The 13,389-nt window shown below is 33.2% G+C and overlaps 2 protein-coding genes across 6 annotated transcripts in view; one reads left to right on the top strand and one right to left on the bottom strand.

Annotated features, from left to right (window-relative positions):
* The window catches only part of LOC106104589 (collagen alpha-1(IX) chain-like), a 109,705-nt gene extending 97,697 nt beyond the window's left edge, over positions 1–12,008 (top strand). For all 5 annotated transcript variants that reach the window (XM_013284669.1, XM_013284664.1, XM_013284666.1 and 2 more), the window contains 14 exons: positions 149–232; positions 323–366; positions 512–721; positions 1,109–1,252; positions 1,471–1,569; positions 5,856–6,114; positions 6,648–6,754; positions 6,887–6,979; positions 7,130–7,276; positions 8,148–8,278; positions 8,356–8,535; positions 8,749–8,892; positions 9,329–9,412; positions 10,074–12,008. In XM_013284669.1, the coding sequence (XP_013140123.1) occupies positions 149–232; positions 323–366; positions 512–721; positions 1,109–1,252; positions 1,471–1,569; positions 5,856–6,114; positions 6,648–6,754; positions 6,887–6,979; positions 7,130–7,276; positions 8,148–8,278; positions 8,356–8,535; positions 8,749–8,892; positions 9,329–9,412; positions 10,074–10,179 (1,832 nt within the window). In that variant the 3' untranslated portion in view covers positions 10,180–12,008. The remainder of the gene's footprint in view (positions 1–148; positions 233–322; positions 367–511; positions 722–1,108; positions 1,253–1,470; positions 1,570–5,855; positions 6,115–6,647; positions 6,755–6,886; positions 6,980–7,129; positions 7,277–8,147; positions 8,279–8,355; positions 8,536–8,748; positions 8,893–9,328; positions 9,413–10,073) is intronic.
* LOC106104590 (cytochrome P450 6B2-like) lies at positions 1,583–4,182 on the bottom strand. The gene is made up of 2 exons (XM_013284670.1): positions 2,726–4,182; positions 1,583–1,852 (listed from the first exon to the last, which is right to left on the bottom strand). Exons 1-2 carry the CDS (start codon positions 4,077–4,079, stop codon positions 1,680–1,682), a joined length of 1,527 nt encoding a protein of 508 aa, XP_013140124.1. The 5' UTR covers positions 4,080–4,182; the 3' UTR covers positions 1,583–1,679.
* Positions 12,009–13,389: the final 1,381 nt, after the last annotated feature.

A 13,389-nucleotide genomic window follows, 5' to 3' on the forward strand; every position in this document is an offset into this window, starting at 1 on the left:
TAAGTGATATCATAAAACATTTTAATTTCGCCTTGGAATTTATTGGCTGAACTTTTTCTCACGACGGTGTATACGTATTCGTCGCCAACACTATTTTTTTTAACCAAACCTTTTTTTTCGTTTTAAATTTAAACACGGTTTTTCTTAGGTGAAAGAGGTTTACCCGGCCCACCTGGCCCACCCGCGCCGCCTGTTGATGGTTTAACTGGACACAGCGAACTTTTATTTACTGGTATGGAATATAAATTTTAGTCATTACCTATCTGTATTTTAACAGAACTGCATTCATAGAAATACTAATTTGAAACTTATTTTTTTATAGGGCAACGGGAATTACAGCTAGAAAAAGGTGTAAAAGGTGAAAAGGTACATTGGTAAACATAATTTTATTGTCCTCCCAAATATTTCAAACATTTAAATTTGGTTAAAACTACAAAAGTCGATAGTCTACATAAAGGTTCTTTAACTCTTTCGACTCAATTATACATTTGAAAATAAATACTTTTGACAGGGCGAAAAAGGGGTTCAAGGCAACGATGGAACTCCTGGGTTTCCAGGAAAAGATGGAAAGTCTGGAGAACGAGGGGACATTGGACCATCCGGGATGCCGGGAGTTTCCGGTCCTCCAGGTGTACCCGGTCTGAAGGGAGATAAAGGAGAGAGAGGACCTCCGGGGCCAGTCAGCGTCACAACATCAGGATCCGACATTTTAACTATAAAGGTAAATACATTAAATCTGAGAATGCGAAAGAAAAATCAGTATGTGAATAATTAAACACTATTATTTAACAACAATTTGAAAGAAATTGTAACTTTTTCGTAGACTTACGTTATTGTCAAATACATTAGTATTTAGTGTTGATTGTATCAAGGTATGACTTTGGACATCTAAATTGCAGAACATACGGTGAAGTGCGTAAATGCATTCCCCGCGACAGCAAAAAAAATTGCAGAACATTTTAGAATTTCTCTTTATATGTCACATGTTACTGTCCTTCAAATAGATGATAAAAAATTACTATGTTTCTTTACGTACTGAGTGTACGTTTGTGTACTGTGGAATAAATATTGGAAACAGTTTTATTAATAAATAATTACACATGTGCAGGGTGACAAAGGAGAGCCTGGCATACGTGGAAGGAGGGGAAGGCCGGGCCCTCCCGGGTCTCGAGGACTTCAAGGTATTCAAGGCCCTCCCGGAACCCCGGGACGGATAGGCGAAAAAGGAGAAGTCGGTCTTCCTGGATGGATGGTAAGTGAAAAAATAAATTATAAGTGAAATAATAATACTTTAATCTTAATTTATAAAAAATCACAATATAGCCACAATGTTGTTAAGTTTAAAAGTTTTTCTTTTTCACGCTGCCAAATTAGAATGTCAAGGTAAAATACTGTAATCGCATATAACATTATTTTATGTTTATTACAATAACAATACTATGCAATAGTCTTGTTTTTATTTATGTTCAGGGACGACCAGGTACACTAGGTCCTCCAGGTACACCAGGTACTGTTGGACCCAAGGGTGAAAAAGGAGATCCTGGAGTCAACATTCTCGACGTGTCAATGGCAAGTACAATATGATATTAACATTTATTTTCTATAACTTAAAATAAATATGTTAAAACCCTATTGCCATAATATATATCTTATTTACACTACATCTTATTTTTTGGACTTCATTTCTCTCTCTTCCGTATTTTAAGCGGCAATCCGCCTACAAAACCTTCAGCTACGATTGCTGTGGGTTCCGGCTTTGGATCCCTTACGCTACATTTAGCCGGTTCCACTGTAAATTTCTGTAAAACTGCTGCAAGACCTGCCATGGACTGCATCTGTCCTAGTCTTTCGCCTGAAAAATCACAACAATTTATTTTTTAACATTACTACTTCCTATTCTACAACCGGAATAAATGATCACTTTTTGGTAATGTAAGAAAAGTCACGAAAACATTTACATTTGCTGTTACTCTTCATATAGTTTAGTTGGTCACAAATAACAAAAAAATGACCAATAACCTGCTTCAAAATTATGTACCTACTATAATAACAGTATGTCCATAATATACGTGAATCAAGCAAAAATGACAAGAACAGGTTTTACAAAAGCAGACATTACCTAACAACGTAGACCGATTTACTGGACACACGAGTATTATTAGTGTACCGTATGACATAAATGTTGAATTTACATCACAACTTAAGCCAGTCCTTCCTTTAGTTTTGAGCAACGTATAACATTTAAAAAGCTGTTTTTTATACAAACTGGACAACCGGTACTATTAAAATAAATGACTGAACCTGTTTAACATTTTCAGAGGGCTCACTTTAAATAGAATGAAATACAATGAACTTTACATTTATCTTGCTGCCTTGTTTTGATTTCTTATCACCTTATTAGATCGTTATTTTTATAATAGCTCTCAAACGCATATCAATTCAATATGCTTTAAAATCTACATATGTTCCTATCACGTTTGTAAAGTCAATTATAAATGTTTATACTAAATGTTATCAGTTGCTTGATGCAAAACTTCCTTTAAATTGCTGAAATGATCGAGATCGACCTTCGTATAGATGTTACTAATTGAAACTGACGCAAACGTTTTCGTTATTTATACGGTAGTACAAAATATTAGGCTCACTTAATAGGACTCTGATGCTTATTACTGCATACGTTATTTCCTAAAGTTTTAATCATAATAACTATAGTGCCACTACTCACCAACACAAGCTCTTGGACCTTCACCAAAAGGTAGGAAAACATCCTTAAATTGTTTTCTGCCCAAATTAAACCTTTCGGGATTGAATTTTTCTGGTTCTTCAAAGTAACTCACGTCATTATGCATAGCTTGGATTGGAATCATAACTTTGACACCTTCGTTTATTGTAACCCCGATTTCGGGAATTGTATACTTCGGTGATGTACACATTCTTACGATATATGCTACTGATGGGTACATTCTCATTGCTTCGTAAAAAGCGTTTTCTAAACACGCCATTTCATTTACAGCATCATAAGTAATTTTATTGTCGTATTTTTTTAAGACTTGATCAATTTCTTCTTGGACTTTCCTTTGATATTCTGGGTTAAAAGCTAATTGATGTAAAGTGTAACTGGACGCCGTAGATGATGTTTCGAATCCGGCTCCAAAGAATACAAAGACTTGAGCTATCATTATCATGTCTGTCATTTCCAATGTTACTACTTTTGGAGTTCCGTCTTTATTTTTACTCTCAATAGATTCACCAATTATTGTACCTTTTTCTTTAAGTTCCAACATGAGATCGATAAAATCGTTTTTCCCTGAGGGTTTATAATTTCGTTCTTTCATCACAGTTTGTACCAAAAAAATCATTGATTTTTCTAGTTCCGGATCTAAGAAATTGAGGTTTTTGCATAACTCCGGAAATAATAATTTTAGAGCCGCAAACATAGCATCTTTTGGGGTTCGTTCGAAAATTCTTTTACCTAATCTTCTAAATTCAGAATTTTCATTGCTCAAAGAGTCCATAGAGATTCCAAAACCGCAAGCGCCGATAAAATCAGTAGTATATCTTGCCATTAATTCGCGAACATCATATGAATCTAAATGAGACACTTCCTCTGTGATGATTTGTAATTTTTCTGCTCGGTCAGTAATAATAGGAAACATACCTTTTAATTTAGCCGTACTGAAGGCCGGAGTAAATCGTTGCCTTATTAAACGCCATAAATCACCATCAGCAAAGAATAGGTTTTTTAAAAGGGGCTCAATAACAGTCTTATGTGGATTGAAACCTCTAGCATAAAAATGTTGGAAATCAGTCACTAAGATTCTCTTTGCTATTTCTGGGTCTCTAATTACCAATTCCGGTTTCATACCTCTAAAGAACCCAACTACTTTTTCATTTGGATACTTATTGTAAGCTTCTGTAGCTAACATCGCCATACTTGCTTTTTGAAAAAACTGTCGCATGTTATTCCCAAGAAATGGTATCGGAGGATCATGTTTTATACCTCTCTTCTTCCAATAATTAAATGCACTAATACTGTATAGATATAACACAATCACAAATACTAACACGAAATACCACATATTAACCAGAAACGGACACTTTTCACTGGCCTTGGTAACGTGTGCTCTATAGCGGAGCAGGAGTGCGAATAACCTTATCCATATCACGGTAAAATAAACTAAGATAATATCGTTCAAGTTATTGGGTTCATTACATTTTCATGCAGTATATTTATCTAAGATTGTAACAGAATAGTTTTACTTAACAATTATTTTTGCGCAGCAATTTTATAAATCATATTATTAAACTCCCCTCTCTCTTCTCCTCTTATTTCTCCCTCTCCCTCCATTGAAGAGAAGAGTCTCCATTTATTGAAATATAAGTGGTGTATCATTACAATTAAATAAAGAAATCATTCAAAACAACATTTGGCAAAATTTGCAAAATTTTACCCTAAGAGTATTAAAATATAAATTTTACCTAATACTAGACACATATTTTTTCAATACTGAACGCCGATTATTTATTTACCATAATTATTTATTATACGCGCCATACTGCGTTAAGTAAGTTTTATTGTTTTTTGGTCAAGTTTGCATTCCTCAAGCCAAACGGTATTCAATTATTATGATTTGTTTAAAATCCGCGCTGGATACTAGTTACGGTATCAATGATTGATGTACATATATGTGTTTGCTAAAAATCTATTTAAAGTTTTTAAAGTATTTTTAAAAGTATTTAAAGTTGTTTGTAAAAAGGTCATCTTTGAAAACATTTAAATATTATATTTCTTTGATGTTGAATTAATAATAATAATGTTCCTTGCATTAAAGATTTTTTTTTTATTTGCAATTATTAAACAATCTTTAATATGGATCTTTTAATTCTCTACGGAATCCTAAGACTGTGATAAACAATGATTTGGAGGTGACCAATGTGCAATGAGCACTAGTCTATCGGACGAATAAAAACCGTTTACGTAATAAGTACTAAAATTGGCATAAAATAATGCAAATATATGTTTGGCAATTTCGTTAATATATGCATTTTCAGGTTTTATTAGGTTTTTTTGTAGATGATAAATTCAATGTCACGATAGAAGATTCTTTATGCGTCGTAGCGTATCATTAATTTAAATTTTTTTTAATGTCCTTGAGGTCATCTTGATACAGTGTTTTGTTTTTTAAATGATTATTAAGCCGTCTAAATACGATCAGTTCTAAAAAGTTTATCTAAAGAGTCGAACTGAACATCTGTAGCATGCTTTAAACAAATAAATTGTTGTTTTTTTAAACATTACAAGTACGATTAAATGGCCTAAGAGCAGGTTATACGCACTCCTAAAGGTCAGTGACCAAGAGATTGCCACTTCAAACTTTTAAAAGTAAAACAAATTAATTAAATGCGATATATTTTACACGACACACTTAACATTTCTTTTTAAATTGTCGTTATTTTTCACTTAAGTCAACGATTTTAATTTATCTTAGCTAAATCAATTCAGTTACAACATTTTTGTAGAAAAAAATGAGTAAAGTTGAGTTATGTTGATTACTAGTAAAAATAATTTACTATGTATGTATATTATTATAGAATTTGGGGTGACGAGACAAATAAATAATATTTAATTAACAACAGAAAACTAAAGATAAAGGGAGTAAGTAATTGTTTGTCGAACTTACAAACACAACGAGAGAATTCTACAAAACGCAATGATGCGAACAATAACGAATACAATGAGAACTATCAAATATTAATATACACTGCCAAGCGCGAAATGTATATGAGTGGCGAGAAATCTCATCAAAGTACTACATGTTAGGGCGCGGCATAAACAAGTAATGTTTCTTTTACAGTTTAAAGGCGAAAAAGGCGATCGAGGTCTAGACGGAACGCCAGGTACGAAAGGTGATCAAGGACTGCCAGGTCCCCCTGGAACTTCAGTATTGAGATCCGAAGCCGCGCAGTACTTGCCTGGTCCTCCAGGACCGCCAGGACCACCAGGACCACCGGGCTCACCGGGCGTGTCTATCGTAGGACCAAAGGGCGAACCAGGTCAAAGCTACTACGAGGAATATCCCACACACGGCAGCACCAAATTTTATGGGAAACCGAGTAAGTTCTAATTTATATAGGTAGTTAAAGTAGTTCTCTGCAATAAAAAATTAAGTACATAAATTATTCATTCACCTCACATCCATTCACAAAAAAAAACAAAGATATAAGGCGAATACACTGCAATAATAATGTTTCTATTCCATGCTACGTGGAACAGTCGCTAAGAGTCCTATGGATGAGCTCAAAGCTCTGCGAGAACTCAAAGATCTGAAAGATAGATCTAGAGAACGTGGAAGTAAGTAATATTGTGTACAACCATCGTTATTACTAAAAGTAAACTTATTCAAAGTTATACGTGTAGTATTGTTTAGGACTCAATGATGTTCTTATAACTTAAGGAATCGCAGTAAATTACATAACAATTGCTGAGAGATTGCAAAGAGATCTCAAAAAACCTTTGGTTCAAATTTACAAGTAATTGAAAATTTCCGTTGTAATCAATATAATATTGAAATAAGCTAAAATGGTAATAATAGCTAATGTTCAACGTAAACTTTACCTTTGATTAAAATATGATGTTTATTTCTCAGGTTTTGGTACAACGGAATCGAGAAGTCATCATGAAGACAATACTCCGAAACCCGCTCCGTCAGTACCCAGTGCTGCTGTGTTCCAAACTACTGAAGAAATGATGAGAGTAAGATCTAAGAGGATCTTTACCATTTAATAACTTAAGACCCTAAAATATATTGTAATCACCGAAATAATTACTTGTGATACTTGTGGAAACAAACGGTTAGGTTAGTTAAAATTATATGCTCAATTTCAGCTGGCATCAACAAGTCCAGTAGGTGCATTGGCTTATGTTGCTGAAGAACAAGCTCTCTTCGTCAAAGTTAACTCCGGATGGCAATACGTTCTGGTAAATATTCAACTATCATATTTAAAAAAAAGCTTAGATAACTTTATTTTAATGATGAGTACCCAGTAAATCAATATAACCACAATTTTAAAAAACGAGTTATCGCTTTTTTAAGTGCTTCAAAACTCAATTGGTTTGTTTTCTTACCAGCTCGGTTCACTGGTGACGCAATCGGCACCATCGCCGCCCGCGCCGACGACGCCAACGCATCTACTACCAGCTGCGAGTTTAGTCCACTTGCCTATTCTCACTAACTTAGTTGAGAATTCAGCTCCTGCGACAACACTAGGACCCACTGTAAGTATTTCTTACTTTACATCGTTTAAAATTGTTAAGTATACTAAGTGTACTTCCAAAAAATACTGTACAACCATATTAAACTTATTCTAGATATGTATGCAGCCGTTCTGAAGAAGAATTCTGCTAACAAACATCCATATCATTCGCTTCAGTAATACTTCTTTTTAGAATCTTTATTATTACTACACCAATAAAATTAATGTTAATAAAGGTTTTTTGTTCCGACAGCTATGCTAAAGATAAAATAAGAAATAATTTAAAAATAGTCAGTGGTCATTGACGGTATTTTGGTCACGTATTTTGTTACTTATTATTCTATGTAGAACTAATCTTATCTGCATTAAGGTTAAGATTTAAAAAAACTGTTGTACTAAATGTTTTTTTATTATTTAAGTTGATACTAACATGTCAGTAGACATTGGTTCGACCATGTCGGCTTTTGTCACCTCTTGTGGTATCCTCCTAAGAACGACAATGCTACGAAATTTAAAAACATTAATTGTCGTTACACGAAAGACGATGATAATAATAAAATAGGTACAAATTACTTTTCCTTGTTACGTAACGTTAATTACATTGGAATTCCTTTAAACTGCTTAGATGTTGGTTTTGTTTTCATTTTGACACATTTAATTTTTCGGATTTATCAAGGACCGAACACTAGTTTTATGGTTGTACCGTTTGAACAAAAACATTTTGAAAGAGAGGGTAATTATCGCTTAATGACTATAAATTCAAAGACATGGTGAAGTCAACTAATCCGCACCGGACCAGGATAGTTGACTAAGGCCAAGTCATTCCTCAAATAAGGTAGGAGTTCCAACTCTTTGGTGATGAATGAGAGCTAACGATAACGTTATTTTTGCAGTTGCGACTGGCGGCTCTTAATGAGCCTCTGTCGGGTGACATGCATGGCGTGCGACGTGCGGACTACGCCTGCTATAGACAAGCTCGTAGAGCAGGATTCAAGGGTACATTCAAAGCTCTACTCACCAGCAGGTAGGATTTCATTTACATTAAACAGCTGTATTTTTTAAATAAGCATAAGACAGGTTACTAATCAATTACAATTGTAGAATCCAAAACCTTGACTCAACGGTGCGTTACTCCGACCGTCACTTGCCTGTGGTGAACACGCGCGGCGAGTTACTGTTCAAGTCTTTCGCTGATATCTTCGACGGCAGCGGAGGTCTCATGTCAGGTGCTCCCAGGATATACAGCTTCAACGACAAGAACGTCATGGCCGACTCTAACTGGTAAGTTAATTGATGATAACAAAAATGAGTTTGCTAAAAGAACACATTGATTAAAAGACCTTGGAAATATCAGTAGTGTATGATGTAACAGATAATAAAAAAATACGTACAATTTACTGCGAAAGAAACTAAAAAACAACTAGTAGACTTCAAGTAGGTTACCTAAGTAGATTACATTTATACAATATGTATTGTCTATATTGTTATCGATAGGCCACAGAAGTTCATATGGCACGGGTCATACGTGAATGGGGAACGCGCGATGGAGACATTCTGCGACGAGTGGCAGAGCAACGACCCTAAGTCGCGCGGCATGGCGGCTTCCCTCTACTCCCACAAGCTACTCAATCAAGAAAGGTATGGTAGCAACTAATAAATCCTAAAAACACATATTCAGAAACAATCTATTCATATGTTATAAGCTAGTTTTTTTAAATCAACTTCTTCTCCTTATTATATCTTACTTTATACTAATATTATAAATGTGAAAGTTTAGATGGATAGATAGATGGATGGATGTTTGTTAGAGTTTGTAGCCTAAACGGTTAAACGGATTTCGATGAAATTTGGTATAGATGTAGAGGATAGTCTGGAAGAACACGTAGGCTATTAACTGTTAAAAACACCAGACGGACGGAGTCGCGGGCGAACGATAGCTCTATATAACTAACAAGTTTTCACTTTTCAAATCAATGTAAAATTTGTCATAATAGTGATTTACTTTGCATCAAAAATTTTACCCTTTTCCGTCTTGTGATTATAAATTCAATTATTCAAATAATTATAATTGCAGGTACACGTGCAATAATCATTTTGCAGTGTTATGTATTGAAGCAACATCACACGTCAGTAACAGAAGAAAACGAGACACACGAAGGTAATTAATGCTAAAAAATCGTAATCTTCAGACTAAATGCTAAAAAGATAATGTTTTTAATTAAAGTAGGTAGAAGCGTGCTGCATAACTAAGATTTATTTATTTATTTATTTATTGGAAAGGTACACCAATTGCATGTTCAAGGTTCAATTGGTGTACCTTTCCAATAAATAAATAAATAAATTTGAAATCATACTTTGGAACAAATGGTTTTATAGTTATAAAAAGACGTTATAAACCATTCAATTTAATAATACTGACTAAAGTAAAATTGTAGTATGTATTATATAATCTGTGAAAATACTAAATAATTTGCCAGGAAGTTTTTCGTTGAAGTCAATTTTTTTGCAATTATCACATCAGGGTTCAAGTTACAAGTAACCAAGCCAGAATTATTAAAGGTTTGTTGTTAAAAGACTGTGGATGTCCTATTTAGAAATTCTCTCTTTCTATTCACATTTTATTTAAAAATCCATGCATAATTGACCTGATAACATGAAAACAAATGAGGCGTTAAAATTTGCATACTTGCAACGGCCGTATGACAGTTGTCCAGTCAACCATCGCAGGTTGGTGGAGAATCTAAAAAATCTTGGTAATATACTAAAAAAAAACTTTAAGAATTCGGAAATAATTTAATATGAGTTATTTTTTTTTTCAGATACAACAGCACGAGTTTAATAGATGACGAGGATTATCTTTACAATGCTGAAGAGTACCAGCAATTATTGAACGACATTTTTGCTCAACCCTATAGAGAAATTTGAAACTAGAAACATATGTGTTTATTTCTGGCCTAAATATGTCATTTGTTGCTTGAACAGGAATTTAAAAACCCTTATAATACTGTGGCAAAATGTGGAACTTCCTTTGCGCATGTAGAAAGTTGTGTAATAAAAAAGACGATTGAAGCGCCCCAAGACAATGTTATACTTTTATTAGGCAAAATTTATTATCATACGAAAAAATGTTTTCAACCTAACAGATGATACGTAAATTATGAGATTAATTGAGTTACTAAGCTTAGTGTTCAATCGAGATTCCTATTAAAGTAAAATTTACGATACTCAGAGTTTGGAGTAAAAATGTGTCATCGTAGATGCTTGTATGTTTTTATATAAATTAATACATACTTAGTTGGATGATATTAAAGCATAGTATTTCGGAATTGGTTGTAATTAGTTGATGAATGCGATCGAATTTCTTGTGATATTTATTCCAAGAATTTAATTTGAGACTGTAAATATTGCTTTTACATTTGATATAGCTTAGTTAATTTAAGATTTATTTGTGTAATAACGTCATTTGTACGGGGATTTACGAAGCGTCTTAATAAAAAGCAATAAAGTGTTAATAGTAGATGCAATATTGGAAATGACTTTAAATGTAAAAAATTGACGGTCATCGCCCACGTGGTCCAGATTTCCACGAATATTTTACAAAATAACCCTAAATTATAACGTTAATATAAAATCATTTTTGTTGATTACCATAATATTCTCTGAAGCTTAACCAAGTCATTTTTATTTTTAATTTTAACAATGTATTGTGTATAATAAATGTGTTCTTGAATGGATTTTTTGTTAGCAACAACAACAACAACTCCTAATTTTATTATAATTTTAAAGTTTTGGAATAATATACTTGTTAATAATATGAGTAAAGTTTCCCACGTATTTAAAAATGTTTAATTATTACTTTAGTTTTTATAACAGACGACTATGTTGCCTAAAATTATTGTTATACTCGTATAAAATATCACTAGATAACTATACTATTTTTATTTAGTTTCTGGAAATTTAAAGTAAGTGTAATTTATTATTCATATCTTTCGGTGTGCATGATTAGTAGTGGTTTGAACATCACAAAATGGAATAAATACTTCTGTGAGTCTGAGCTGATAATTAAGGGAAACATGCTAAAATCCTTAAGAACTTTTCAAATAACAGTATTTACGATTGATTATTGAGATTGTATCCTCAAGTATATTTATTTGAACTCTATGAAATTCTATACAAGATTTTTAAAATTGATTTTGCTAAAATGTTCCTGTAGGAGTACCAAATACTAATTCTACAAGTATCAAATTACCAGTAAACAATCACAATACTGGATCCGCCATTGTGATTAAACGATTTTTCATATATATGTTAACAGATTAAACGTGCCATGTGGGTTTATTGCAAACAATATATTCAAGTCTGATTTTTTTGCTAGAAATCAGTGTTCTTGATACTTTATAAATAGCTATATTATTAAGTACTTACAAGTAGAAATATTAAATATATTTACCACTAGTTGTTCATACTTCTATGTTAAATTAACTAGTCTTTTTTTATTAGACAAATGTATCCGTTTGTAAAAGTAACTTAAAATATTGTTAAACCAAAGAACAAAATTTTCCGACATTGTTTATAATTATGGTGAAATTGGACTGTTTTATATTAAGTAGACATTATTATTATGAAACATGACATACCAATCAGCATTTACGAAAATGTATTTTAGTATTTTAAGCTTTTGACATCAAGAAATCATTGTATTGAAACTACCGACATATTTATACGATTTAATAGAATAAATGTTTTGATGACAACTAGTTCTATTATTATTCTTGAATTACTTAAAAATAACATTCGCCCGTAACTCCGTGTGAATTCTTACCTACCTAATAGTCTGGTAGAATAAAATAACTACCAGACTACTCTACATCTATGCCAAATTTCCATAAGATCCGTTCAACAATTTAGGCTACAAACTCTAACAAACATCCAACTATCTAAACTTTCACATTAATCATCTTCTCCCCTGTTTTAGCCTACTGCGGTAGGGTCAGGGCACTCGGTTTTTTTCCTTCAATTTACTCTATCATCTGTCATCTCAGTAATCACTCCCTTCTTGATCATGTCTCCTTTCACGCACTCCATCCATCTCTTTGAAATGTGAAAGTTCAAAGCACTAGGCTTTGAACTTTCACATTTCATTTCATTTCAAATTTCACATTAGTGAAAATGACTTCCAAAAATAATTTTATAGGAACAGTCAGAACGCTTCGCGGTGTTTAGTTAAAAAAAATGCCTTGTGCCTTAACAGGACGAACTCTGCCACTTACAAATAATCAATGAGGCAGCGGTTAATTACGCAATCGTCAGGGTTATAAGAAGCAATAACCGCGGACCTCTGACCTACCTTTTTATTGTACAGACATTTAAAAACTACTTCCTATTGGTTACATGTGGAACGACGTTAGATTCCCCTACAGTACATTGCTAAGAGACGATTAATTAGACAAAGTGAAACATGATTCAGAAGTAAAAATAACTAGATTTTCATTACGAATGATATTTATGATAAACATTTCTGAAATTCATATGAACCACATCTCTAAATATATTTAAAAATGCTTCTATAAATTGCAGCACATAATCCTTTACTTTTCCATTCAAATTTGTAAATTCTATTCATCAGATTTCTCACTCGGTTACCATGAAAAATTACAATTCAAATGCATTAATTGTCCGGGAATTTAGGTTTCAGTGATACGTCATATCTCCATTGCCTTTGGCATTCGCAAAGCCGTGCTGTTCACTGTCACAATTTATGAGTCCGCATGGCAATAAATAGTTTGTTGGTAAATACCTTTCACTTTGACTAGTTTATTACTGGCCATTTGTTACCGACTCGGTTGTTGCAGATCAAACTGCGTCCAGTAAAATGCGATATATGTTGGCAAGTGTTTGACACATTGCCAATCAACTAACTGCTTACTGTACCTATAGTTTATTGTAAAGCTTCAATCACGAATTGGACAAGATCGTCCGCAAACTAAACTATCGCACGACTGTTTAGTCTTACTTTGATTAATATGTACACTACAGGATTTTTAGTTGTGCAACTAAACAGTAGAATAAAATGCAAAACAATCGACAATCGCGCAACAGTTTGGTCAAAGGTGTGCGCCCGCTCTAAAGCAAACT

The sequence above is a fragment of the Papilio polytes genome, unplaced genomic scaffold, assembly GCF_000836215.1.
Source record: "Papilio polytes unplaced genomic scaffold, Ppol_1.0 DF823510.1, whole genome shotgun sequence".
Lineage (NCBI taxonomy): Eukaryota > Metazoa > Arthropoda > Insecta > Lepidoptera > Papilionidae > Papilio > Papilio polytes.